The 26,941-nt window shown below is 38.0% G+C and overlaps 1 protein-coding gene across 1 annotated transcript in view; it reads left to right on the top strand.

Moving 5' to 3' along the window:
• Positions 1 to 26,941, top strand: part of Stt3b (STT3 oligosaccharyltransferase complex catalytic subunit B) — a 77,497-nt gene that overhangs the window by 32,651 nt on the left and 17,905 nt on the right. Inside the window, exons 2-5 of the mRNA XM_006970254.3 lie at positions 415 to 523; positions 3,827 to 4,114; positions 18,124 to 18,189; positions 20,307 to 20,406. Coding sequence (XP_006970316.1) covers positions 415 to 523; positions 3,827 to 4,114; positions 18,124 to 18,189; positions 20,307 to 20,406 — 563 coding nt within the window. The remainder of the gene's footprint in view (positions 1 to 414; positions 524 to 3,826; positions 4,115 to 18,123; positions 18,190 to 20,306; positions 20,407 to 26,941) is intronic.

Genomic DNA, 26,941 nt, shown 5'->3' with positions numbered 1-26,941 from the left:
GTTTTTAAGACACCATTTTACTGTTTCTATGTAAGTGGTGACATGGCATATGCTTCTTCTTCAGTTTGGTGCCATCTTGTTAATGGTTCTTAGTCTTTTTGAGTCATGGACTACTTTTATGACGATGAATTCTGTGCATCCCTTTTGTTTTCCTGGTTAAATTTGAGCCCTCTGCCTTGGACCCCACCAATGGTCACATGTTAATTTGAGCATTACTAGTTCCTACATGGATTTAAGAGAGTGCTGGTGGTATAATTAGTTATATTAGAGGTATAAGCATTGGCTTGAAATTTTCAGATTTTTTTATTATTTGAGTTTAAGAAATATTGCAATTTTTATGTAGCAATATATCAAATATAAAGAAAGGTATTGTGTTAACCAGTTTTATAACAGTTCTTTTTTTCTTTTCTCCAGGTTTAACTATAGATCAACACATCACCTTGCATCTCATGGGTTCTATGAATTTTTAAATTGGTTTGATGAAAGAGCATGGTATCCACTAGGAAGAATAGTAGGTGGCACTGTAAGTATCTTAGCTGTTCTTTATGTTAAATGTCAACTGTTGAGCAAACCATTGAGTGCTGCTGGGATGAGAGTCTTTGAAAGCTGCATAGAGTCCACAAATACAGCAGCCTCTGTGGCTAGTTAACCGGTATTTCTTAGCTCTATTCTTGGCAGTATATTTGTGGGATATCTCACACTGGCCTCTGACAAGTGTGAGATTGGATTAAGAATCTGCTGTCTGGCCAGGCAGTGGTCCTGACTCAAAGACAGGTGGATCTCTGTGAGTTCCAGGCCAGCTTGGTCTACAGAGTGAGTTCTAGGACAGCCAGAGTTGCAATCTTTCACAAAGCACCTCAATCCAGGCTGTATTTTTTGCTTTCTTCTCGAGCAACTGAGTTTAAAATAAAGCTTTTTTTGGGGGGAAGGAAATAAAATTTAGAATTATCAAAATAATTTAACTTTTTAGGCCTCAAGCTTCTGAATTAATCTAAATAATTGAACCTTGATTGTAATTGGTGTAGAGTTCTCTGGATCCGGAATGCTGGCATAAGGTTCTTAGGATTCAGTGTGCAAGGAGAACTGAAGAAGGGGAAGATATGGTGGCACTTGAGGAAGTTTGTATGGTCATTTCTTCTTGATTGCCTTTGCTAGAAGCTTATCAATATCACTGAGTATCACCCCAAATAAACTTTGGCTTTCTTGTATCATTAATTCAAATTCATTTCCTTCTTCTATATCCTTGAATTTATTTTTATACTCCTTTCCCAACGCCCTGTGCTTTCTCTAGTAATTTCAGCCTTTTTTGCCTATTGGCTGTGTTTACAGCTGTCACATTCACAGTTGCCTGTGAACACACTATGCTGTTAGTAGCATTTACTGAGTTTTGGTGGAGTGTTTTCATCATCCTTCCATTTTAATTTCTATTAGAATTTCCTTCTACTTGTGGGATTTTTTTTTATGTTCACTTTGTAGCCCTTGCATTAAACTGTAATCCTTCTGCTTCAGCCTCCTAAGTGATGGAATTATAGGTAAGGACCACTATGCCTTCATAGAAGTTCATTTATAACTTTTAAAAGAGGATTCTGTAGTACTCTTTAAAATTTTTTGAAATGGATTGTAGTTAGCAAATACTATGTAACTTCCAACCCTTTAAGTTTTTTGAGTCTTGATTATAACCTAAAACACATTGTAATTTAGGCCATATTCCTTCTGTGTTTAGAAAGGGGTAGGGGTAGCACATGTACATGCAGAGGTCAGAAGTCAGCCACAGATGTTCCTTAGGTCTGTTCTTACTTGTTGAAGCAGTCTTTCACTGGCCTGGAGCTCCGCCGTCAGTGGGCTAGGTTGACTGACAGCAAACTCTAGGAATCTACCTGCTTCTGCCCGCCATACCATTCCCCATCTCTCAGCACTGAGTCTGCAAGAATGTGCCAACACTGCAGGCTTTTAACGTGGGACTTGGGGATGGAGCCAGGTCCTCATGCTTTTCAAGTGTTACTATCTGAGTCGTTTGCGCAGCCCCATTTTGAGGCTTCTTACATCCTGATATTACTGTAGTTTGGGAACAATCTTATCTCTAGGACTTTGTTCCTACTTGGTAAGGAAGGCAGAGTTCCTTTCCCTGATGAATGAGAAGAATTTATCCAGTTTAGTTTCATAAACAGGATCTGACTTTGCTAGGAATTAGGCTTTCTCTCTGGCCCCTGTGTCAAGTTAAAACTGCTCGACCTCTGACCCTAAGGCCACATTACACCTGGTTTCATGGGCTTTTTTGCTTTCTCTTGTGGACTGTAGTGATATGAATACATAGTTAAATTTGAACTCCCTTGTTTTTTTATATCTGGGGAGTATCCTTTTTTCCTTAAGTTTGAATACACACACACACACACACACACACACACACACACACACACACACACGTAGTCTATCTTAAATTTATGTATACATGCATCTGTGTATGTGCACCACATGTGTGCCTGGGACCTGCAGAGGCCACAAGATGGGTCAGAAACCCCAGGAGCTGAAGTTATGGACAGTTGTGAGCTGCCATGTAGGTGCTGGGAACTGAACCTGGGTCCTCTTTGCAAGAGCAGCAAGTACCCTTAACCATTGAGCCATCTCTCCAGCTCCAAGTCTGAATATATCTTTGTTGTTGAGAGTCTTTGGTTTTGGACCTTTCATTCAATACTACTTTGTGTTTTGACTGTTTTCTTAATGTTAGGTCCATCTACCATATTATATGCATATGTTGATTTACATTGAGAAGTATTTTCAAATTCATGTCTATTTTCTTTGTTTACTGCTTGACAAAATCATACAGTAAGACCTAGTATTAAATATGAAATGGAAGAGAATTTTTTGAGAATTGTAAGAACTTACTGTACTGTTTTTCTCCCCTCGATCCTGTTTACTCTGCATTCACTAGACATTGAATATCCACTCTGCCTATATTGTTCTTGATACTGACAAATAAACTCTTCTTCTGGAGCTTATATTCTTGTGAGGTTGAGCAGTTGAAAATAAGATTTATAAATAGTGTGTTCAATGATAGTAAATGCTAGGGAGAAAAAGCAAGGGTGTGAGCTAAAGACTAGGGACATGAAGATTTAAATAGGACAGTCAGGGAATGAATGTGTGACATAACCTTTGTGGTTTCGATCTCGGGAGAAGGAGAGCCTTTGAGGATTTGGTTGTGAATGCAGATAAAAGCACACATATTAGTCACTGAGGAATAATATGAAATGAATATCCCCAATACTGAATCTTCTTGTGCTGCCCTTCTTTGGTATAAAGGTGGGTGTAAGTTTATTAATCTTCTTTCCCATCACTAAGACTTTGAACATAGAACTTTAAACCTTTTAACATTCTTTTTTTTCCCAAGTGACTGGTTCTTCTTGGTAGAAGTGTTTACTTTCTGAATCTTGGATCTAAAAGTAGGGAAGACTGACTTATAATTATCATTTCTCCTTTTTATGTATACATAATAAGAACATGACTAGAGTGTGTTAAAATCCCAGGCCTGAAAAATACATGACTAAGACAGTGCTCAGAAGTGAAGAAGATAATTAATGGAATAAACATCATTACATATTTTTTATTTTAATTACTCTTGTTTTATATTCTCTGCTGTTTTATTTCAGTGTATATTCTGTATATGAATTTCTTTGTATCTATTCCAAAAAGATTTTATTTTATATCACATGAAAGGAAGCTCTTCTTTCCATCTTAACTACAAATAGTGTGTACTAATAAAAAATGTGTATGGTTCTTTTTGAGTACTTTGTTTTATATGTAACTAAATTTCTTTCTTTCCTTCCTCTAGGTTTACCCAGGGTTGATGATAACAGCTGGCCTTATTCATTGGATTTTAAATACATTGAACATAACAGTTCACATAAGAGATGTGTGTGTATTCCTTGCACCAACTTTTAGCGGCCTTACATCTATATCTACATTCCTGCTAACTAGAGAACTTTGGAACCAAGGAGCAGGACTTTTAGCTGCTTGTTTTATTGCTATTGTACCAGGGTACATATCCCGGTCAGTGGCAGGATCCTTTGATAATGAAGGCATTGCAATTTTTGCGCTTCAGTTCACTTACTACTTATGGGTAAGTACCACTTAATGTTTAGCTATCGTTGATGCTGGTAACCTTCTGCCCAAAGTCTTTAGGTTGGACATGTGTCTTTTACCAATAGAGTTGCACACAGATCTGTTACTATTCATAGTAAATTTAACAATAGGAACATTTAAAAGTATACCAGGAGTTTTTCCTGTAGATATAACTGGATTAATATGTCTATAAATTTTAATTTTTACAATAATCCTATTGTACCTACTTAATAAGTCATAGCTTCAAAAAAAAAAAAGCTAGCAGAAGCAGCCTGTCAGCTGTACACATCTTTTATATGTGATACTTTTTATATATACATTTAACTATATTTTTAGGTTGGTAGATGAATGACAGCATCACTTCCTTTAATAGTAATTTTAAATTCCCTTAAAAAAGTTTCCTGGCAGGCCGGGCACACCTTTAATCCCAGCACTTGGGAGAAAGAGTCAGGCGGATCTCTGTGAGTTCAAGGCAAAAGAAACCCTGTCTTGAGAAAACAGAAAACAAAACAAAAAGGCTCCCTGGCTTTTAGGTGTTTTTTGCTTTGACCTGGAATTCTAGGACGAACACTGCAGTGTGATCTGTAGAGGCGGTCTCTTGATCTTGAGTTTAAAAGAGGGAAGAGCACCCATGTGAGTGAGTATGAAGATGGCAGTGGAACACTGACAGTTGTGCTGTCATCATCAGAAATGTCCCTAAAAACCTTTGTTTACTGCATGCAGTTGGAAAGAGAAAACAGAAACACTGCCCCAATCTTAAGATTTTGCAGTCTCTATTGAAAGCCTTTTAATTATGTTAGTTTTAATACTAAAAACAATGTATGTGAGTGTGGATAGATCTTATTAATATAATGCCTGTGGGAAAATGAATTACAGTAGAATAGTCATGATAAATCATGAATGTAAAATTTAAAGAATGCAAATTAGATACTCTTTATGCTGTTTGTAGCAAAAGTACAGCAATGAGAAATCCCTGCATCAACTTCATAACACATTTTTTTCTGAGGTTGTATGGTTGACATTGAGGAAACAACATTAAAGAAGATCCAACCTATGTTGGTTAAATTCTTTTTTTTTTTTTAATAAAATTATGTGAAGTAAATAATGGCAATGATTTGAATTTGAAAGTCTGGATAGATAGGTTGGTAACTTAGTCATCTACATTCTGTTGTTATATCTCATATTTGCTATAAAATAAAAACACCCTATTGTGGGAAATTTGTACAACAGATAAATATCAAGGAACAAGGCTCACTTAGGAATAACTCCCTTAGAAATAATTCATTTACAGTTGGACATTAAAAAAAACTAACATTGCTTTTCTAAATAGTTTTCTAGCCTCTTTTGTTGCTGTAGTTTTTTTTTTGTTGTTGTTGTTGTTGTTTTTGTAACAAGGCCTTGGTATGTGTCTGAGACTGTCCTCAGACTCCTGCCTGTGCCTCTGCCTCCCATGGTTGTGTGCCATGTCCGGCTTACATACAGTCTTTTCTCCTTTTTAACACGTGAGTCTGAACTATTGGAGTAGTGTCCTAACTGAAATCACAACTACCTTTTAGCATTTAAAAATGTTTCTAAAATTGTGATAAAATTCATTTGTGTTATTTTGAAGAATACAGTTAATCCTTTTAAACTTATTAATTGTTGTACAACTGTCACCACTATTATTTATAGAAAATGTCTTCAGTCTAAAAATTGTGCTTGTACCTCAGCCCTGCACCTCTCACTTTCTCTTCCTCTGTATTCTGGGGTAACCAAACATCTGCATTTTGAAGTTTTATTTATTGCTGCTTGTGTATGATGCAGTCCGGGAGGTTCATGTATGCTGTGGCACACATGGAAGTCAGAGGACAGTTTTGTGAAGTTGGTTCTTGCTTCCACCTTTATGTACGTTCCAAAGATCAAACTCATGAGGCCATCCAGCTTGCAAGGCAAGCATTTTTATACTCTGAGACATCTCACTGTCTCACTGGTTTTATCTTTTATGGACTTACCTGGTCTGGACATTTCACATAAATGCAATCTTATTACATAGGACATTAGTGTCTTCCTTTTTGTGTTTAGCATAATTGTTACACATATACTATATTTTTTCCCTCCAGCTTTTTTATTATGGTAAAATACGCAGACTATAACATTTACCTAGTTCCACAGTTTATTAATGTTATATATACTTGCAGTGTTTTGTAACCATCTATATCGTCCACCCACATTTGTAAAATGCAGCCATTCTACTTGTCTCATTGACTTTGGCTAATTGAATAGGTAAAATCCTATAGTATACAGCTTCTATAACATTTATATTTTTAGTGTTTTTTATGGAACCTCTACACCATTTTCCATAATCGGCCTTTCAAATTTTGACCAATGGTGCACAGATTTTCTAGTGGTTCTATATATTCACCAGCACTTGTTATTTCATGGCTGTTTCTCACTATATACCAAGACTAGCCTCAAATCCCCAATAGTTCTCTGCAGCCTCCAAGATAGCTGCGGTTCCATGCATGTACCACCATGCCTGGCTTGATTTTTCTGGTTGGTTGATAGTAATGATACTAATGGGTGTAAGGTAGTGTAGCTGGTTCTGGTTTGCATTTTCTCAGTGATGAATGGGAAGTACTTCTTTGTGTGTCTGGTAGCCAGTTGGATATTTTTGTAGAATGCCTGTTGAAGTCTTTTGCTGCTTTTTGAATGTGGCTTTTTGCTTTTTGTTGTTGAGTTTTATGAGTTCTCTCTGTATGCTTGCTACTAATCCCTTTTGGATTAACTACTTCTGCATGCTTTCCTCATTCTGTGGACTGCTTTTTTACTCTGTGGGTGTCTTTTGATATGTAAAAATTAATGTTCATGAACCTCAACTTGTCAACAGCTTCTTTTCCTATTTCCAGGAAATCATTGTGAAACACATTGCTGTGAACTCTTGCCCTGTGTCATCTTTTAAGAATTTCATAGTTGTTCTAAGCTTTATATTGAGGTTGCTGTAGCATGAATCTTAAAAGATCTTATTAATAAAAACAAACCCAGAGCCCCGTACTAGGGTGAATGCTGAAAGATCAGAGAAGCAGAACAAGCCACAGCCAATCTCACCTTGCCAATTCCTCAGCTGATCCTGTTTCCTCAAACTGGAATCCTCTGTGTCCTCATCCAAATGGATCTCAGCTAAACTGCTGCTAAAAGCTAAAAAAGGCGTAGTTCCTGGTCCTCGCACATTTTATACCTTTTTACTTCCTGCCATCACTTCCTGGGATTAAAGGCATGTGTGACCATGCCTGGCTGTTTCCAGTGTGGCTTTGAACTCACAGAGATCCAGACGGATCTCTGCCTCCTGAATGCTAGGATTAAAGGCATGTGCTACCAACTGCCCAAACCTATGTTTAACATAGTGGCTGTTCTGTTCTCTGACCCCCAGATAAGTTTATTGGGTTGCACAATATATCAACCACAGGTTGCTCCATTTTTTAACGTTTTAAATGATGCTTAAACAGATGTCCAAATTAATTAATTCACATGTTGATTTCATTTTGGTTGATCTTGGTATCTTGTCAGAGTCATTTGGTCACACATGCCAGGGTTACCTAGAGCTATGTGTCTGTCTTTCTGCCAGCACCCTACTGTTTGATCTACCAGAACTTTGTAGTACATTTTGAAATTGGGAAGTGGGAGTTCTCTAGCTTGGTTCTTATTCATGATCATTTTTGGTATTTAGGGTCCTGTGACAAACAACCCTCTTAACTTGTAATTGAATGGTCGTAGCATTCTTGTCAAAAGTAACTTCACTGTGGTGTATGGCTTTACTTCTGAGCTTGCCTGTCTCTTTGTGTTTCTGTCCACATGTCTTTATTCCAGCACCACAGATTCCATTACAGTAGCTCCACAGTGAAACTAAGGGTGTCCAGAAGCCACTAGATTTTTCCTGGACCCTCGTTGCAAAGCTGTAGTGCATTTCTACCAGTGGTGTGTGTATGTAAGAAAGACTCTAGCCATTCTTGCTGGATGAGATGGAATTGTATTGCAATTTTGATTTGCACTTCGGCTAAAAATACTGAACATTTTTTCATGTTTTTATTGACCATTTGTACTTGTTTTGAGAACTGACTTTTTGTTCATTTGTTGACTGGATTATTTTCCCTTTTGGTGTTTGCTTTTTTGAACTCTGTATATCCTGATTAGCAGTCCCCTGCTAGATGAGTTAGTTGCTGCCGGAGGTTTTTCTCCCATTCTGCAAGCCTTCTCTTCTGTTTGGTAATTTCTTGTGCTGTGCAGGGCTTTCTGTTGGTTGGTGCCAAAAGGAATTGTGGTTTTGGACCTTGAATTTTAAATCATTACAACTAGGCTTAAACACCTCTTTATTAATGGGAAATTACAATCAGTACATTTTGCCAGTAAAAAAAAGGCGCAAAGCTACACAATATAGCTAGAGTTTTCCTGCCTTGCCCACAGTCAGGACAAATCTTTGTCACCCGCCAGTCCCATAGCCGCTCAGACCCAACCAAGTAAACACAGAGACTTATATTGCTTACAAACTGTATGGCCATGGCAGGCTTCTTGCTAACTGTGCTTATAGCTTAAATTAACCCATTTCCATAAATCTATACCTTGCCACGTGGCTCGTGGCTTACCGGCATCTTCACATGCTGCTTGTCCTGGTGGCGGCTGGCAATGACTCCTTCTGCCTTCCTGTTCTTTCTTTTCTCCTCTCTGTTAGTCCCGCCTATACTTCCTGCCTAGCCAGTGGCCAATCAGTGTTTTATTTATTGACCAATCAGAGCAACACATTTGCCATACAGAACATCCCACAGCAACACAGAGAAATAGAAAAAAAAAAAGAATATAATATATATTGACCTTTTTTCTTTAAATCTAGGGTTTTTTTCCTCCCTTAACAGACTTTTCAGTGTTAATCCATGTTGTGTTATAGATGCTTCATGTATTTTTTAAGTTGAATAATATTTCATTGTATCATAGCACATTAGTCAGTCTTTAGTTATTTTAAATTTTGGCTATTATAAATGATGGTACTGTAAATGCTTGTGTCCAGTTTTTTTTTTTTTCTGCATTTTGAACAAATACATAAGGATTTCATCAATTTCTGTACTCTATTTTGATTTGTTGATTTGTCTCATTCTTAAGTTCTGGAGATCGGGCCTTGCACATGCTCACAAGCATACTGTTACATCCCATTCCATCATTAATTTTTCGTTTAAAAGTTCTCTTTCCTTCCTCCTTTTTATTATGCTGGGGGCCGAGTCTTGTATGTGCCAGGCATGCACTCTGCCACTGAGCTTCACCCTGCTTCAAGTCCAGTATTTTCTGATTTTCCGTGTGACTAACAATGTTGCTAAGGCTGAGCCCCTCCAAATCTTTGCCATGGCAACCACTGTGAGGCTGCTTGTGTGTCTGGGGGTCTTTAGCTATCCTAATACTTGCATATTCATTGCTTCATTACTTTAGCTGCCTGGTAACTTAAGAAAGCTTGGTACTTTGTAGATTGCTGAGGGAGTTTTCTCTCCTTGTTGTTAAGGTGATACAAGATTCTCTTTCCACAAGTCTGTTAGTACTGTGAGCTTAAACAAGATAGTCCATGCTTATAGATAAAAAGCTATGGTTTCTAATAGACCTGTCAGTGATAATAGAGTGTTCTTTATTGCCTGCTTAGTAAGATATGTACTGGTCACAGTATATGAACTTGTGGATACTAAGTACTTGAATGTTATTTAGGCAATCACATTGGATTTACCTTTAAAATATTCATCTCTGATGTTTCTTACTTTGTGTAGTCTAGGATGACCTTGAACTTGGCTCTTACTGCCTCCACCTTCCTAGTGCTGATTTTATAGACATGTGCCACCACACCTGGTTTTATGTGGTGCTGAAGCTGGAACCAAGGGCTTCATAATAGGCACATGTGTGTGCACACACACATACATACTGGGCTTAGATCTAGGGGTGAATATACATATATGTAGATACACATACAAGCATACCACTCCTACAATTTTTATTTAAGAAAATTATGAATGTTGACTTGTTCTGGTAACAAAGGACCTTGTAATTTCTGGGAGTAAAGTTATTTTTAAGATTTTTAGAGAAAAGCTCTGATTAGACCTGAGTTGTCTGGACTCACTTGGGTTCTCACTGACTCTGAACATTATGGAAGAGACCAGCTCAGGATTGCATGGGATGTATCTTTTCTGTGTGTCTGGGCTGTAAGTAAATTTTACCTTTGTGTGTGTGTGTGTGTGTGTGTGTGTGTGTGTGTGTGTGTGTGTGTGTGTGTACGTGTGTGTACACACCACATGAATGCAGATATGTAAGGAGGCTGGAAGAAGACATTGGGTCCTCAGAAGTTGGAGTTACTGGCAGTTAGTTGTGAGTCTCCAGGAGTCCTGGGAACTGAAGCCTAGCAGGGCCTCTGCAAGAGCAGTATGTGCTCTTAACTGCTGAGCCTTTCTAGACCCCTAGCTTTTGTTTATGTCAATGGTCCTCTGACTGTCTTGTAAGTCTTAGAGTTCAGGTAATATCATCCCTGTGATTTTATTTCTCTTTATTAATATCATGTTAGCTCTTTGGAGTATTTGCCTTTCTATACAGACTTTGAATTAATTTGTTTTTTTAACCAAAAACATTTGATTATATTGAGTTCCTAACATAAACATGGAATATTTCTATATTAAAATCTTTTGGTTTCTTTCATCAAAGTTTGCTGGTTTTCTCTTTATACATTCTATACATACTCTTAAAATTTATTTTTATGAACTAACATGTACTATATTGAAGGGTTATTGTGTATTTAAATATTAGGTGTCAATTACTCTTGTATCCTGCTGCATGTCTGGTTCACTTAGTAGTTTCAGTGGCTGTTTTGATTCCTTGAAATTTTCTCTGTTAGACAGTCATGTCATCTTTTAAAAGGTCAGCTTTATTTCTTCCTAACAGTCTGTGCCCCTTTTCTTTCCTCCTTGTCTTGTTAGATTTACTAGGACTTATAGTACTGTGTCCAATAGAAGTGGTGGGAGAGGACATCCTGACCTTGTCCTGATCCAAAGAAAGCATAATGATGGGTTTATTGCTGAGTCTTTTCTATTCCAGTGATCCTACAGACCATACTTACCTTGTTGACTCACTAGCTTCTTTAGTATCATGTCATAGTAAATAAGTTCTGTGTAATGGAAATTTTTATGTATTGACCATGTGTCCTGTGATAAACTTATGTGCTAACTTTACTTCTGTTTGCTTTTAGATTTCCTAAGATTTTAAACATATCAAGGTCACGTTATCTGCCCTCCCCCAAGTAAAAAGGCTAGCTTTGCCTTTTGCTTTCCAGTGTGTGTACCTGTTTTCCTTTCTGGTTTGTACTGACTAGAATGTCAACACAGTGTTGAATATCAGAAGCAAGGACAATGGATGCCCTCATTTGGTCTGACTTAAGTAGATGGAAGCATTCAGAAAAGTACCCATATGATAGTAGGTTTGCTGTTCTTTATTATAGTTTAAAGAAGCTTTCCTCGGTTTTCAGATTTTGTTTTCTGCCTCTTGAGGTTGATCACATTTTTTAACCTTTGTTATATATAGTCATGTTTTATTAACCTCTGCACTATTAATATTTTGGTTGGGGTAATCTTTTGCTGTGTCATGTGTATGATAGATAGGCTGTTTATCTCTATACACTCTGTAGGTCTCCTTGTTGTGACAACCAAAAGTACATCCAGACATTTCCAAATGTTCCCCAAGATTCAGAATTACCCAGACAGGGGAATCACTGGGTTAGTTTACTTTCAGATGTTAAAACAGTTTTGTTTCATGAGATAAAATTTGCTAACAGTGTACAACCTTGTGCATATTGCTGTGTTTATATTATGTACATTTGTTAGGTGTTTTATATCTAAGTTGGTGAGAAATCTTGATCAGTGGTTTTTTTTATTGTTTTTGTCTGATTTTGATACTAGATTTGCAGAACGTTTCTCTGATAAGTTAGGGAATATTTTCTCGTCAATGCTCTGAAAAAGTTTCTATGAGATTGCCATTGTTTTTTACTTAACATTGAATTCACGGTTGGACCTGGAAGATTTTTTTAATTGCTCTTTTTAATGTCCTTGTTGTGATCTGATCTTTCTCTTCATGAGTAATTTGGTAATATGTATCTATTTTGAACCACTTTTATTTCATCTCAGTTGTCTGATTTGTTGTCACAAGTTATTCCCAAGTCTCTTATCATTTCTGTATAGTCTGTAATGATGTCTCTTATTTCTGCTTTTACCATTTTGTATCCTCCCTCTTTAGTTGATTAGCCTAGCTAAGGTTTATCCAGCCTTTGGGTTAATTACCTTCCCCAATTATATTGATTTCTTATCATTCAGAAAAGACTTAACCCTGGATAAGCTTTAAATTTAAACATTTCAACTCTAAAAGACTTTGTAGTTGGATCTCAAATCTGTCCTGACCAACTCTGCCTCTTTAATTAGAGTGTTTGGTGAATTCACACATAACCCAGCCTTTTTTGTGGTTTGATTTGTATTTGTAAATTAGTAGCTTTCTATCTGCTAAAGTATATTTTTAATTTAATTGTTCCAATTTTTTTAAAGAAAAACTTTATTGTGTGTAGTAGTTACACATTGCATTTTCAGCTTACACTATGCATCTTCAACTTAGTACAGTCTGCCTTAGGTTATTACTAAGATAATTCTAGTATATTTTAGCAATGTGGATCCAATAAAGCACCATTGTTTTTCTCTTATGCCATTATCATCATATATGTATGTGTGCACATGTATCACCAGTCAAAAAATCCAGATAATTGTGTATGTATATCCATACACATGTCATATATGTAACACACACACACACACACAAATTGATGGCTTTTGTTCTGTTGTAACAGGGTCTCAGGTAGCCCAGGCTGGTGTTAAATTTGCTATATGACTGAGACTGGCCTTGAACTCCTTATTCTTCTGCCACTGCCTCCCAAGTGCTGGAATTATAGGCCTGTACCCCCACACCCAGCAGCCTGCCTTCATGTTTTAATGATAGTTTCTTTATTAAGGATGATGCTTTGTTTCTTCTTGATGAGAGATCAGCTAATAAGCGTTGTAGCCATATATATATATTTTTTCCTTTTTTTTTCCTCTTCAGAATTTCCTCTTTGTCTAATTTGTTTGGTTTTCTTTTATTTATTATACTTGGTGGTTTATTGGGGTTCATGGCTCTCTAGATTGTTCACCATAAAATTTGGCAAGTTATAATTTCAAAATGCCCTCCCCCATCTCTTTAGTCTCTTCTGGAATTTTTCTCTGTCTTTTTATTAAGATGTATTTAATGAGTTTTCTTATTTATGCCTGTGCCATCTCAAATTTGCTCTTAAGCCTGGGCCATATAGTTTTAATTGTGCTTTTCTGCTCTCAAATTTCTAGTTGCTTCTAGTTTCTTCACACTAGTACAGAATTGTACATATTTTATTGCATTATTGAAGCTCCCTGTTGAAACATTTCCATTTTTAAAAAACTGTATCTTCATTGATTTATAATAGTTGACGGAAGTCTGAACACCTAGGCCCATTCAGGTCTAGTTTCTGCTGACTGCTCTCTTTCTCCCCAAACATGGAGCATCCTTTCCTGTTTCTGTACACTCGGTGGAAGTGGGGCAATGTAGCTAGTGCTATAACTTTGGCTTTTGTTTCTTTTTTCTTTTCTTTTTTTTCCCTCCTTTGGTTATGTTGGATTATTAAACCTAAACTAAAAGCTGGCAACTCTGGTGTTTTACACTGATATATTTACTGTTTTTTTTTTATTTCTAATCTTTGTAATTTAATTTAGCTTCCTAAAGATCACCCCTGTCCATATAAATGTATGTCAGCCAAAGGTGGAGTGTATGTTTAAGCTTTTGCACACAATTGGTTAGTCTGTGGTGTGATGAATACCTTCAAAGTTGCAGCTTATCTTCTGATAATTTTCCCAAGCTTAGGTGTGTGTCTTCTCAGTGAAGATGAAGAATGACCTTATCTCAGATGGCATTTTCATTCCAGGTTCATATCATTGGTTTCTGACTAGTCTGCTTGTCCTAACTGTTCTTAGAACTTTGGATGAGCAGTGATAGATGGCCTCATGTGTTCAGGGTTTACTTTTAGCTGGCAAAACTGTTTTCATGCTTACCACTCTGATTCTGCGGTGAGTCCAGGGGCAATATACTAGCTGATTTCTGATTGAATTCCACTTTCACACCGGCCAAGCTGAGTGGAGAGAAGGGCAAGCTTTGGGGACACGAAGACCTCGATTCTCAGTTTGTGTACACTGAAATGGTTATTTTATGCAAGTGTGTGTGTGGGGGGGGATTGAACCTGGGGCTTCATGTGTGCTAGGCAAGCACTCTACCATTGAGCTTACCCACCCGCCCCACCCCCAGTTTTGACATGGTTGTTTTAAACTGTTTTAGTTCCGATCTTTTCCTTCTCTTTGCCTTCAGTGAATAATCTCTGAAGCTTCATATCCCTTTAACCCAGACATGTCTCATGTCAAAGTTTTAACTGATAAAAATTTCAATTTCAGTTAGCTTTGGAAGAAAATGTTATTTCTGATGCTAGGATCAAATCTAGGGCTTTGCACATGGAAAACCATATTTAATGGCATATAGCTGAGAATTCAACAAATAAACTGGTAATCTCATGACTATTTAAAAACTTTTCAGTCTGGTTGCAGTTTAACTTTTGTATCATTGTCTTTGTTTTCCACTAGAGTGACTCTAGTTGGTCTTGAAACTTACTCTCCCATCTTACGTTTTTGTTTGTTTCAAGCTTAGTCCTTTCAACTTGTCTGCTAGCGAAGCAGTTTAAAGGTAAGACAGTGCTTATGCATAGTGAGCCTGTCACGTTATTTCCACCTAGCATTTGATACCAGCTTGTCAAAGACCAAATTACAAAACCGAATCCCCATACGGTCTATCTGTGGGCCTCCCCGGGAAACTGGTTTTCCCCCTTCAGTCTAGATCCAGTAGTTCACCCTAAGATAGAACATGACCACTTCTGTCCATCCACATCTATTCTAAACTAGAACCCCAGTGAAGGACTTCTGACTCTCCTCTTACCTGTCCTTACTACCTGTGGCATAAAAGCAGCGCCGGGGCGTGGCCTGCATAGCCCCTCCTGTGTCTTCCCTCACCCATTGGAACCTCTCTTGTTCCCTTGAGATAGTGGAGGTGATGTTATGTCCCCTCCTTACTATAGTCCCTCAAGGCATGCCTCTGAAACTTGGATGCTCTTTCAGGAAGATTCTCTTACTCTAGTTTTGTTTTCATAGAACTTAATGAATGCATGCTGTTCACCTCTGTCACACCATCTGGGATATACTGTCATCATTTCTAAGACATACACCTTCCCTACCCCCATGCTGAGCCACTTCTGTTATTACTGTGCCTTGTAAGTCCTTTAAAAAATTTTTTTAAATTGTATCTGTGGGTATGTGCCCATGGAGACCAGAAGAGTCTGTCACATCACCTAGAGCTGTAAGTTACAGGTGATTGTGAGCTTCCATATGTGCTGGGAAACAAACTCCAGTCCTCTACAAGAGCAGTAACCACTGAGCCATCTCTCTAAGTAAGCCCTTTACATCTTAAATATAGTAAAGATCATGTTTTGCCTTAACCTTCTATGGATTGTGTTTTACAGGCATGTATTTTTAAGTTTCATAACCCTCCATCTGGGTTGCTGCTGTTAGATCCACAATGGACTATTGACTGGATACCTTGCATGATATCTGAAAGTTTTGTGTAAATCCTGCCAATTCCAAGGCTTCATGTAGTTTACCCCCGAAGCCTTTCCCTGCTGTTGGCATTCAGAGAACCATTAGATACTCAGTGCCTGGCTGTACCATATGATCTCAAACTACTTTGACTAAAACTCTTATCTTGTATCTTTATCCCTCAGTTGGAGGAGGACTTAATTATGTATCAGCATAGCCTAGCAAGGTTTTGTTTTGTTTTTGTTTGTTTGTTTGTTTGTCAACACTGGTAAGTATCTTTGACTTCTTATTCTTTACTGGTCCATTTGGCTTTATAGCCTGAGGAAATTTAAGCACATGGAATTAAACTGGGTATGGTGGCCCGCCTGTAATTTCAGCAATTGGACAGTAGAATCAGGAGGATTGGGAGTTTAAGGCCAAGTCTCAGCTATGTAGCAAGTTGAGGGCCAGCCTTGGCTATGTAAGACCCTAACCCTGTCTCAAAAGAAAGAAGCAAGTCTATGGAATGTATTTAGTGGCTATAACATACACTGTGATTTTCTTCACGTAGATTATAATAACATGGGCTCAGTGAGGAGACAGAAATAGTCACAAAAAGTTTTTTAAAAAGCTTGTATAAACAAGAATATGAACTATGATACACGGGTACTATGGAGAAGGGAACTGTGTACCTTGTGTAGTAATGGGGGTAGTGTCCAAGAAAGTACAACATGGAAGGCGGTTAGGACCCTTGATAGTTCAGTGTCTTGGCAGACCAGAACCAGTTTGAAGTAAATCACTCTGGAGTGGAGGCAGGTGAGAGATGAAAACTGGTGGCCTGTGGCATGCTGGGTATCAGGTGGAGGCAGAAGGCTGTCAGAGTGCATGGGAGTCCGAGTTACAGAAAGGCCAGATCCTGGTGGCACAGTCACCTACATCCTCTGCAGGACCTACACCCCCTACTCCTCCAGCTCTCTCCTGAGACACCTAACCAGTAGAAGTGTGCTTTCCACTGCCAAGGTCCGGGTGACTGTCTGTCTGTCTGTCTGCTCCACTGGCACCATTGTATTGTGCTGCTGTCATGCCGTACAGGACAGTCCTCTGCTTTCTTGCCTACTTCATTCTCTGGGCACTTTTCAGTTGCTCCTCTTAGAGAAGCCTCCCTGCGCACTCAGTTCTCTTCCCATCTTGCTGCTCTGCCTCTGTAGGACATTTGTATCTGCTACTTCAGTCTTTAGCTCCAGGCTTTTGTAAGGACCACTTGGCCATAACTCCCTCTTTTTGTGATCACCCTTCCAAAGGATTGTATCAGGTTAGCTAAAGGACATTGTCTTGCTTTTTAAATTTTTGTATACTTTGTTCCTTATTCTCACTGAGTGCTATAAACTAGAAATGTTTTCTTTCCTCCAGCCCCACCTTCCTTGCTTCCTTCTGCTGTATTGGTTTTTATGCTTTGTACCAAAGTCTATGCATCATTTGAAGTTGACTGTATTATTAAAAACCTGTTTATAAAAGTAAAGAATCCCTAGAAATTAACTCACATTTGAACATGCCTCTCAGCACCAAGAGATAAAATAGAACTCTTGACTAGAGAGTTCCTTGTGATAGGACTTGTCCTCATGTTTTCTTAGGTGTTCATCTTAGGGCACCATGTGTTTAGGTCTGTGTCAGTTACTTTGAAGATACTGTTTGTTCTTTTAGGTGATAACTCATTTGGAAATTACTACTTTTAAGACAGGATTAGTTGAACTTTGATTTATTGTATGAAGTCTTTCTAATTCAGACTGCTGAGAATTTTACTTATGTAGTGGGCCTTCTGGGAGACAGTTCAACAATATACATTTTAAAATATTGATTATGGTATCTAAAACTTTCTAATTGTAACAATAAGTTTTTCAAAATGGAAGCTTAGAATCTATCTATCTATATATATATATATATGACCTATATATATATAGATGATATATATATATGATCAGATGAAGAAATATAAAGGTAGTAGATCTAGCAAATCAACCATATGAAAATGTAGATTCACTGAACACATTTATTTAAGGCTCTAGTTTGTTGATATTAACCATGTCATGACAGAAAATAAAAAAGGGGGTAATTTGTTCCTCATTACTTGTTCTTTTTACTGAAAACTAACCAAAAGAGAATCAGTTATTAAAATGTGTCTTGTTCAGTGTTGAAAATTATTTTAAGTCAGCCGGGATGGCCAAGCCTCAGTCCTCACTCAGTACCTTTTAGATGATTAACTGCTTCATACACATTTTACAATGGGATTTACTTTTGTTGTTTATAGGTAAAGTCTGTGAAAACTGGGTCTGTGTTTTGGACGATGTGCTGCTGCTTGTCGTATTTCTACATGGTAAGATCCGTGCCTGGCACTGCTCTAAGGGCTCTGGGCAGCAAGAGCAGCTTCTTTCTCCATACCCTCTCCTTCCCACTCCTGTCTGAGGCTGGTGTTGGACTCTGCTCAGTGTGTACCTGGATTGCGGTCCTCACATCCTGATGCTGGAGAGACATGCGTTTTGTTGAGAGCTGATAATTCAGTCCTCAGATGCGGTATTTATTATAAGCAAGTGAAACAAATCAGTTGTTCTTAGCATTGAATTTCTAAAAGATTTTAACTTGTCAATGACATCTAGAATGGAATTTAAATATATTTTTATTGTTCCTATGTTTTTTGTTTTATGAACAAGTATTACATTACAAACTAAAAAGCACAAGAAACTTTACCTGTCAAATACAGAACATAGAACCATGTTTAGATGAATTTAGCTTCTGTTTAACATTCAAATAGTTTTAAATATTTAACTAAAAGCTAGTTTTCCTTTATTAGAATTGACTGTTTAATGGTCACATAATCATGAGTTATAAAAATACACATCATCTGTTCATCACTAAGTTGGGAAGGCCAGAGAAATAAGGGCACTTGGTAAAAAACTCTCCCAAAGGAAGGTTACCTGAGAAGACGGAAGAGGGAGACTTAATGTTCTCTTTGCATTCCTTAAAGTGATGAAAATTTTCTGTGATGGATAGGCCAGAAAAGAAGGAAATAAAACCCCAGAGTAAAAGATCATGCAAAGAATGAGCAAGACCGCTTTAAAGCATGAGATAGACATTCGGATTGCTTTGGGTTTGTCTGTGAGTGGACAGAGATGAGGATGGCATATTGATTCTGGCTGCACTTACAGAATCGCCAACTCCATTCAGCCATTACCCAAGCTTTCATTGCTCATGCAATCTGTGTTAACCCGTAAGCTACCTCATCATTTTTAAATAGACCTCTCAGGATTAGGGTTCAATATTACTTTTCTTTTTTTACACTTCTGCCTAATAGCCTATGTAGTTTTTTATGTGAAAATTAACGATAATTTAAACTGATTGTTAAAACTAATTACATAGAATAATAAATAGGTGTGTTAGTTTTCTGTGGTCCTTCTAAATTGGTTAATGCCTGGGGTGCGTGTTGTACCCTGTGCATAAGCAAGTCACTTTCAATGTTAGGAATATCCAGGGGCCTCTCAGGGCTTGATGCTTAAGCTCAGGGTACCATTGGGGTTTTGGTGTGTATGGGGGGAGGGAGGAATTCGTGTGACTAAGCAGTAAACAGGTATTTATATATTATGAACTGATGGTAGGTCCTTAGAAGTTACTTTGAACTATTTTTGTGTGCTAACACATGTCCTCATAAGATGACTTGATAGCCAATGAATCTTTCAGCCTTCTAACTAAATTAGAACATGCTGATGAGCTTTGGTCCTAAAGAGCTTCTTATCTGTTCTGAGCATATGAAAAGTCAATCCATTGTAGTGGTTGAGAATGAACATTAGCTTTTAAAAATATTGATTTAGACTTGAGTGGCCATAGTTATTCTGATTTTAAAAATGTGCATACATATAAGTCAAAGACATATATATTATATTTTAAATAAAGTACTCATTTGTAATCCATCTTGAGGCTGTAGCCACTCAGCACTGTTAAGAACCCCACAGTGTGACCAGGGGGTGTGAGTGCCCCTTTAGCTGAATTGTTAACCAATGCCAGAATTCATTGTTCTTCAGCTCAGTGAACTTTCTTTCAGTAAATAGATCATCATAGATTAAATAAAAGCTGCTTGTTCTAGTCTAAAAATTTGTTGTTTATATTCTAAAACTTATTTTCAGGACAGCCTAGTTTCTGCCAATTCATAATTATGTGATGTTCTTAGCCTTCCTATGAAATAAAATTTATCTTGATCTATTCTCCTGAGTTTAAAAAAGCTTACTTTATGAGATCATGTTATTTGACTTATCAGTAAAAATAAATAAATAAATAAATGAATGAATGAATAAGAGCTATGTTATGTATATATACTACCTAGGAAAATTGCTAAAAATCCCAGTGTTGCATTTTCTCATGTTTAGGTTGTCATGACAAATGAGACATACCTGTTTTAGGAAGTGAGGGAAGCCATATGTCTAAGCCTCTCTTTTCCCATAGGTCTCTGCGTGGGGAGGCTATGTGTTTATCATCAACCTTATTCCTCTGCATGTGTTTGTGCTGCTGTTGATGCAGAGGTACAGCAAGAGAGTCTACATAGGTGAGTGTTCTACCTCTGGTGCTCATTCTCAGTCAACAGACTTCCCATTTGCTCTGTATTGTCCACCCATGAAAAGGTAGTACCTGTTTATGTTGAACTTGCCTTTCTTGACTGCATGAGACCCTTCTCAAAAGCACAAAAACAAGTAGAAAGTGGGGGAGGGATGGTCAGAAACAGGCCTCAGGTGGTCACATGAAGTATAGCAGGTAGAAATAGTTTGTGTGATTGGTTCTGATTATCTGTACTAACACTGTATTTATTAGTGAGCTGGCCTATTCCAAGGTCTTGGGGAAAGAGGGTTGGTAGGAGCATTATGTAGTAGGACATCCCATGTAGGGATGTGGTTAGTTGATAAAACAGCAGAAGAGCATAGATATCTCATATAAAACCTGTGCTACTTTATCAAAAGAATTTCGTTTATGTTAGAGTTGATGAGGACTTAGATATAAAATGTCAAGGTTAAACATGGTGTATGATTTTTTTTTTCTCAATGAGAGATACACATCAGCTAAGACTTTGCAAAGTGACTTAAAATAATTATTTCTGAACTATAGAGTTTTTGGTTGCTTTTGAAATTTATAAGATAGAAATGTAAAATATTGAAGTAATCCGTTGACTATTTGTGGTGATTTGTTCTATAGGTAACAAGACATTGGTAAAGCCTATTAATTAGAAGCTATGTGTGGTGGTACATGCATGTAGTCCCAGTACTGACAATTAGGAGGTTTGCAAGTTCAAAGCCAGTCTTGAATATGTAAGAAAGTTTTGCTCATTTAAAACTAGCTTATACTATAGTAAACAGCTCATAGGATCAAGAGCAGTAATCACCTAAATTTGTATTTGGCAGAGACAGGCACACTGTGGGATAGTGGTCATTGGTTCTCATAACAGCTTTGAATTTTATCTTAAATAACACACGTTTGCACCACTTACTCTGACTCTTATATTCTGATTGGTTATTAGGAGTACGTTTTTACTACCATAGATTATTTGGGATAATACTTTAATATTTGTACTGCTATTTTCTGACTATTTGTTTAAATTGTTTAATTACTATCCAATAATTTTGATGCTTTTGGTCCAACATATTGAAATTGATTTAAAAAAAAAAAAAGATGTATCATTTTATATTTGTGGCAGGTAGAGATTTACCAAGATAGGAGATTGCTCTTGCATTCTATAAACTAGATCCATTATTTGCATGATTGGGGTGTCTATAAAAGCATAAAGTGATTTTCATGCTTCCTAGATTGATCCCTTTAGCAGTGATGATCTGTTTTGAGTTCTACCTTCATGGTAAATGAACCAGGCTAACAGCAGTGCTACCTGAATTCCATAGAGTTTTGTCTTGACTTTGCATTTGCTTACAGGTCCTCAGTGTTACAGTAAGCACTTTCCAGGGGAGAGCCACTGTGCACCCATTGCTTAAAGGGACTTGAAGGTTTCTGAGGCTCCCTTTTTCATAAATGTGTTGTATTAAGTGGTTACATTAGGGGTTGCTGGGCGTTTCCCTCAAGTATTACAGTTTAATTTACAAAGACTAGTCTATCAGTATCTTCCTGTCTTAAGACTCAAGACATTACAAACGAAACAAAAGTAGGAGAATGTTTTGGTGCTGTCATAGATGAACCTAGTCTTCCTAAGAACCACACCTGTCATGTTGGTCCAGAGCACTTCCGGTGTAGAAGCTAGGGGCCTTAAACTGAATGCTTAAGTCTGTTTAAGAGCCTGCTTACAGTAGATAGGCTAGTGTTCTGGCTCACTTAAATCTAACACTTGGGAGGCCGAGGGCAGAATTGCCCAGAGTTTGATGTCAGCCTTGCTCACAGTGAACTTCAGGCTAAAATTGTGACCTTCTCTAAACAAAAGGAAAGGAAAATCCTAAATGATTTTTAGTGGAATAAATTAGTAGTTTTGTCCTTTTATCTGTTTTATTTCATTTGTAAATTATGTTGGCTGATAATTGTCTGATGTACTTTTTGACATACGAGGTTTAGTTATTACGTAGCTGCAGGAGTGATTGAGTCCTTTACGTAGAGTTAGCTAGGCGTGGTGGGCGCACGCCTTTAATCCCAGAAATCTGGAGGCAGAAACTGGCAGATCTCTGTGAGTTAAGGACAGCCAGGCCTACATAGTAAGACCTTGTCTCAAGAGAAAAGTTGTATAGATTTCATGAGTTCTTTCTATAATGTTCACACAGTGTATTTATAATCTCCTTTTAGTCTGGTATTGTCCATTAATACTTGTCAGCACTAATGAATTGCTTCTGTAAGACAGAACTAGAATTTTAAACTTATTTTTATTTTTAATTTTATTTTGGGCATATTTATTTTGTTTTGTCTACGTGTATGTCCTTATCATATGCATGCCTTGGTGCCTACCGAGGCCAGAAGAGGACATCAAATCCCCAGAACTGGAGTTACAGATAGTTGTAAGCCACCATTTGGGTGCTGGGGATTGAACCAAGTTCTTTGGAAGATAAAGCCAGTACTCTTAACTTCTGAGCCATCTCTCCAGCCCAGAACTAGAATTTAAATCTGGATGAATTTCCTCTAGATACTTACCCTTAACTTCCTATTAGGTAATAGCAGAAGATAGATTTTTCCATTTGAAAGTGTGCTTGTCTCTGTTCCAAGTATTTTGAATAAGTCATTTCGTGCTGCCATTACAAGTTTGGAGCTTGTAAAATGTCTGTTTCCGTGACATGCTCTGTGGTTGTGAGCAGTGCCCTGGGAAAGAACTCTCAGGTTCTGTGCCTGCTAAGCTGATGAGGTGTTTCCCTGCTGCTCAGAAGAGCTGTTTTTCTTGCTGCCCTCTGTTGCTGTTACTGCTTTCTCACCATTCTTTACCCTGAGTACTGACCAAAACTCTCAGAGACTGAAGTGCTCACAGAGTAGCATGGTGACTTTATTTCCAAAATTCTTACGAACTTCTAATTGTGTTAGCAATCTAGTAAACCTGATTGGATTGCAAGGTCTTTCTGTTCTGTATCTTGTCTGACAGAAGAAGGATGTTTTGTTAGCCTTTCCCATTAAACATTGTCCAAGAGATTAAGTAATCAGAAAGGCTGACAGGATTTAATAGTGGGTTAATGTTAATGAGTTTGTGTGTTCACAGACCCTTCTCTTAGTTTGCAGAAGGAAGAGTTGTAGTAACTTAAAACAGAGAAGTGGGCTAAGGAAATGGTGATGGGCACCGTGTGAGGAGGACCCGAACCCATGTGAAGCAAACATGGTAGCCCCGTAAACCAGGCACTGGGATATGCAGTAGCCAGGAGATGCTTGCTGTCTTAAGGAGGAAGGTGAAGATCTCTGGGTTGTCCTCTGACCTCCACATGCATGCTTTGGCACTCCAGTGTAAAAGACGCATAGAGAGCACTGCCAGGCTGTCAGTGTGGTGCTGACGTGAGCAGCAAGAGCCCCATCAGCCCTTAAGGTCTCAGTGGAGCTGGAGTACAACTTCACATTAGCCACAGCTTCACTACCCCTATGCCTTGGGAGTCAAGGATTTGGAGTGGAAATAAGAGTAGGATTTCTGCAGAGTTCTGTCTCTAATCAGAGATTTTTTTTTTCCTTTGAGTGAAAAGAAACTGTACACGTGAGTCAGTCCAACTGTTTGGGGGCAATTTTTCTCACATATCAGAAGCGTGGTCTGCAGCAATGAATGCCAGAAGCTGTGCTTCCACAGGATGGCAGTGTGGTAGCATTTCTATGATGTAATGAGTGATTTACAGTATTATTGGGTTGTGTGTTTTCTTAGAGCTTACTTCTTTGGGATAGCAGAAAGAGTTAAGAAATAGGCTGTCGTAGCTAGGTAGAAAGTTGTACTACTAGGTGGGGTGGTGTTTGGTCAGGGTTCCTAGAGGAGTTGTGGGAAGAATTGGTGCTGCAGGGTTTCACTGCTGAGATCCTGTAAGAACACAGCGGTGTACCTTTTATACTTCTCTTCAAGCTCCTGCTTGCATAAGCCCTCCCCTACCACTGTCACAAGTACTAGCTACATGTATCCATCTGATTTTACCAACTTCTGTAACTTAGAGGCTAGATGGGATTGATCTTAATAGGATTTTCTATTCTTAAAATGTCCTGACTATCATAGATATAAGTTCTTTTTGAAAACACTATTTGGTGCTGTCATATAGTCTGGAGAAAAACATGCTTTTATTTTTACAATGGATGGAGGTTGTGTTTATTCTTTCTCCATTTATTTCTATTCAAGTGAATCTAATTTTCCACTTTGTTTTAAAATGTAAATTTGTAAATGTCAATTAAGATACTGAGATGTGTGTGCTATTTTACAAATCCAGGGAGCACAGTATCTTAAGTGAGGTAAACTTTTGATGTTTGGCCCTGTATGTAGCTTGGTCAGCAGTCCCAAACTTGATCTGGTAGAAGTGGTTTCCTGTGTACTGAAGGGGCTCTGTGAGGTAAGATGTGTATTTCTCCTGTGTGAACCCTTCATAGAGTCAGTGATCGAAAACTATTAAGGCTCTGGCCGGCGTGGGTCCAACTGTCTTAAAACGGTCCTCTGGACCACAGCAGTATCCCAGCAGATTGGCTTCATTGGTGCAGGTGCATGCAGGAAGCTAATCAGGAGCCTTTCAAACCTGTAGCATCAGTTTCTATTACTTTGTTTGACAGTAGCCAAGTAATGAGAATTCAGCGCCACTCTGCTGCTTTAAACTATCTAGGTTATCCTTCCTTCAGACTCATTCTTGGTATTCTTACTGTTAACTTGAACTCTAATGTGTTTGTTTCCATAGAGACTTGGGTCTTGTTACTTGGTTGCTTTGGGTGTTTTGTAGTACTGAAGATCAAACCTAGAACTAGACAAGCACTTCACCACTGGGCCACATGCCCAGCGCTGGATGTTTCCTTCTCCTTACTGATGACAATGAATGTCTGTGAAGTTGGCATGAAAATGTAGTCTTCCTTTTTAATATTCCTGAAAATGAATGTGAACAGTCCCTAAGAAGTTGTTTCATTTGGGTTACCAAACAAACAACAGCTGAAATGCTTATATTGCTAAATACAGTGTGTATGTGTGTGTGTGTGTGTGTGTGTGTGTGTGTGTGTGTGTGTGTGTGTGTGTGTGTGTTCCTTTGTTCCAGTATACCCCTTGTGATAAAACCTGAAGAAGGTTCTTTGGTGGACAGATGGGGTAGATAGAGGCTCTCACTTTTTATTGTTAAAAAAGGAGGACTCTAGAGACAGACACAGATTTGTGGTTGCCATGCTCTGGAAAGAAGGGAACCAGGAAGCAGATGTGTAATGGACATGGGGTTTTCTTTGGGGGATGATCATAAGTTTGGGTGGTTCCACAACTTGTAAACATTTCAGGAGTCTCTAATCATTCGTTGTAAGGTGGTTTCTCGGTTTTTTAAAAAGATATTGTTTATCTTTTAATTCAGTTTGTATTGTCTATTATATTTAGTCCAAATCCTGTCAGCCTTGCTGAATTTCGTGTTTGCGTTTCTAAGAGAGCCCCAGACTGAGGTGATTGCACTTTTGGTGTGTGCAGGCTTCATTGATGCAAGCTCATCACTCCTACAAGCTTTCCTGGTGGTGTCTCTGTGTGTGTTCATGTTTGGGGTTTGATTTCTCAGCTCCACACTGTAGAATGCATAGTGATCGTAGTGTATCTGGGGCTCTAATGTGGGGAAGGATGTTACAGATCACCTGAAGTATTTGATTTTACATACTTGGAGGTCACGTGGTAGCATTGTGAACCTTGTTGCCTTTTTTCCTCCCTCATTCTGCTTCTGACTCTGTGTCAGGGCTTCAACACAGATTAATTAGTAAAAGAAACTTACTAAAAGGCCCCTTGACCACATAAGCAGATTCAAAATTGTCATAGCTTGGATTTTACTTGAGTATCTCACAAAGGGCAATACCACTGCAGTGTGAGTGTGTCTGCAAAGTTCACTTTGGTTGGATGACGGAGCTGTGGCCTTCATTAGCTCTTAAGTCTTTAGAAATGTTGCTTACAGGTTCTGGCCCTTTCTATTAGAATTTATGAACTTATCTTCCCAACACAGTAGTCATCACTTACCAGACAGCTTGGGAAGTAGTTGTAACATTTAAACTAATAGCTCGTAATTTACCTTCTATAAATGGGCTTCTTTTAAAAGTAAATAAATAAAAGTACATTAGGCAAGGAGAAATGAAATGTATGCTCTATACTATGAGCACAGCAGGCAAAGGTAATGGAGTAACAGCTTCTGTTCCACTGCACCCTAGACTTCCCTTTTCATAGTAGTTTATTTGCCCAAAACTGAACATAAGTACATTTATAAAAGTGATATAAATAAAGTTTATGAATAGAATAATATTTTCACATCAGCTTATTTTAGATAGGCCTTTTACAACTCTGGTGAAATTTTACTTTCAATGATTCCAAATACTTTCTAGCCAGATTGCCTAATCTTGATCTCTGGTCATATAAGTGGATTGGTTAATCTTGGACACAGAGTATCATCCGTCTTCAGCAGTTCTGTGCATTAGAATCAACCTAAGCTGAGGAGGCCACTGTGGAG

This window comes from Peromyscus maniculatus, chromosome 7 (genome assembly GCF_049852395.1).
Source record: "Peromyscus maniculatus bairdii isolate BWxNUB_F1_BW_parent chromosome 7, HU_Pman_BW_mat_3.1, whole genome shotgun sequence".
NCBI lineage: Eukaryota > Metazoa > Chordata > Mammalia > Rodentia > Cricetidae > Peromyscus > Peromyscus maniculatus.
The sequence above is the reverse complement of the archived record's forward strand: the minus strand, read 5'-3'. Positions and strand labels throughout refer to the sequence as shown.